Below are 2,362 nucleotides of genomic sequence, written 5' to 3' on the forward strand. Positions count from 1 at the left end.
CGAGGCCAGGAACAGCAGCGTTTCAGGCCTTGCCCTTATCTGGCAGCGTTCAAAGCAGCACGAGACCTCTGTTCTGTTTCATCTAGCCACAGCAGACATGAATTACCTGGAAATAATGACCTTTTAAGTGGAATTTCTCTAGTAAATTACCTTTTACTTCTGAAAATTCCTTCCTAATTAGGTAAATTACCTAGTCATCACTGCAAGCTCATTGAGTGAGTACTGGGAAATGTGAGATCTGTCTGTGTTACTGCTGGTTCTTACCTTCTGAAACCGGGGCCAGCTCTGCCTCCTGCCTGGGCACTAACTGCATCATGGAAATGTGTATCTGTGTCCTCAAGCAATTCTCTGTCTTGTCTTCTAGATTAAACAGTTAGAAGAAGAAACTCCAGCTGATGGTCCAAAAACTGAAGCTCTGCCTCCAGCTCGCAAGGAAGGGCACCTGCCACCACTGTGGTGGCATTATGTGACAAGACCTCGTGAAATTCCCATGTAAAAGCATTATTTCATGTGAGGATTGAAGCGGTCTGCTCGGTGTAGGCAGTCAGCGTGTCAGTGGCCACGTGCTGCTCTTCAGTAGTTCAGAAGTACTATTGATAAAGTCATACAAAGTAAAATACTACAAAATAAAGGCACGTACAGCAGTGGAGACGGTGTTTCTCTGACGTACTGTTCTTCGGGGGCATGCACACGCTTCACTGCCAGTGTGAGCAGCGCACAGCAGGCAGCTGTGAACATCTGCACTGTCCACCTGAGCCTGTGAGGAAGGGGGCTGACACCAGAGCAAGTCCTGCTGCAGCTCACACAGGAAGAGTTAGAAAACTCAGCTACGAGACTGACAATATTTGCCACATAATACGGGAAGGTGGGAGGGAGGGGGCCTGAGAGAGTGGATGAAAATGATTTGCATCAGTGCCGTAACTTGGAATCCGATACCGAGTACAGGCATGGCATGAAGCCGCAGTTTCACGAGACTTGAGAGTAACAGACCTGGGCTGTGGTCGCTCTTGGAATGAGGGTGTTTCTAGCCTTAGGGATAGAGACTTCTTGCCCTCCCTCCCCTCCTCGTTAGGTTCTTCGCTGTGTTTCTTCGGTATCAAATCTCACAAGACATAAACCCTCACAAGGTCACGCTGGCAGGGACAGCATTGCTGAGGAGCACAGAATGAAGTTCATCCTTGTGAACTGAACCCCCGCTAACTACTGGGCTGTAGCGGCTAAAACAAGGGGCCTGCTGAGGAACATGGCTTGCGTGTGAGTCACGCAGTTCCAGCAGCAGCGTGATACCATGAACTGGGTTCAAAAAGCTGTTGGTTCTGGCCACGTTCTCAAAGCATGAGTGTAAGACACGGGGAATTTTTCCACTAACCGCCCCATAAGAGAATAGGTGGGATCTGGCCACCTAGTAAAGCTCGTCGGGAAACCTTCCTGGCTCTTCCGCTGGTCTGTTTTCGGGGCTAGCTGGGAGATGTGGGTTACCTCATCGGACTTCCACACTACAGAAAGTACTCGATTGTATCATTTTTAACCCTAAGGGCTGGTTTTTTTCCATGAACTCCAACTTGAGACTAACGAGATAGCAAAGGCACTAACTTCAGCTGGTTTAAGGACTAAACGTTTAGCTCTGGTATAAGAAAAGGCTTTGATCTGGTTGGGTTTTCTTCAGAATTTTATGTGGCTCTCTTCAGTAAACCTCGGCCTGAATTTTACATCTTAAACCCCAGCACCACCCCAAAGGAGCCCATCCATAAAACCCCAGAGAAACAGCTTCATGTATTCCACTGCTGAGGCTTTCGTTCCTGCCAGGAAGCAGGATCTGTTTGCCCTGCTCTGCCAGTCCAAAGGCAGCAGGACTCGAGGTGTGCCCTAGTCCACCCGTCTGTTAGCTCCCCCCCTCCCTCACCCCAGCCAACCAACCAACCAAGCACTTTTTTTTTCTACAAACACCTGAGCAGGTCTGGCTCATGTTCCCTAACATGATGGATACTCCACATCCAGCATTAAAACCAGAAACATTTTGCACCCGCAGCTGCCCCTGCATCCGATCACCTGTGGCAGCAGCAGGGATGACCAATTACACCTCTTTGGGAGACAGGATATCATTCCACCCAACCCACCCTGATGCATTGGGACGGAGTTCTCGTTCCCCACCGCAGGGCTGTGCTCTGCAGGTAGCTGGAAAGGTGCAGAAAACACACCAGTGGTTCCTCAGCTGCTGAGCACTGCTCCCACAGCACCAGGGCCGTCCCACCAGCATCCCCCCCCACCAGGGGGCTGGGATGGGCAATATCTTGGGAGAGAAGACCCAAACTGACCAAAGGGCACTGGCTCCTGCCCGTGGGCAGGTAATGCCAGGACCTGC

General features: G+C 50.5%; 1 protein-coding gene across 1 annotated transcript in view; it reads left to right on the forward strand.

The window, feature by feature from the left end:
* NDUFB9 (NADH dehydrogenase (ubiquinone) 1 beta subcomplex, 9, 22kDa) overlaps positions 1–558 on the forward strand; it is a 3,475-nt gene extending 2,917 nt beyond the window's left edge. Inside the window, exon 3 of the mRNA XM_010137766.1 lies at positions 365–558. Within this exon, the coding sequence (XP_010136068.1) occupies positions 365–496 (132 nt within the window). The 3' untranslated portion in view covers positions 497–558. The remainder of the gene's footprint in view (positions 1–364) is intronic.
* Positions 559–2,362: the final 1,804 nt, after the last annotated feature.

This window comes from Buceros rhinoceros, unplaced genomic scaffold (genome assembly GCF_000710305.1).
Source record: "Buceros rhinoceros silvestris isolate BGI_N320 unplaced genomic scaffold, ASM71030v1 scaffold33836, whole genome shotgun sequence".
NCBI lineage: Eukaryota > Metazoa > Chordata > Aves > Bucerotiformes > Bucerotidae > Buceros > Buceros rhinoceros.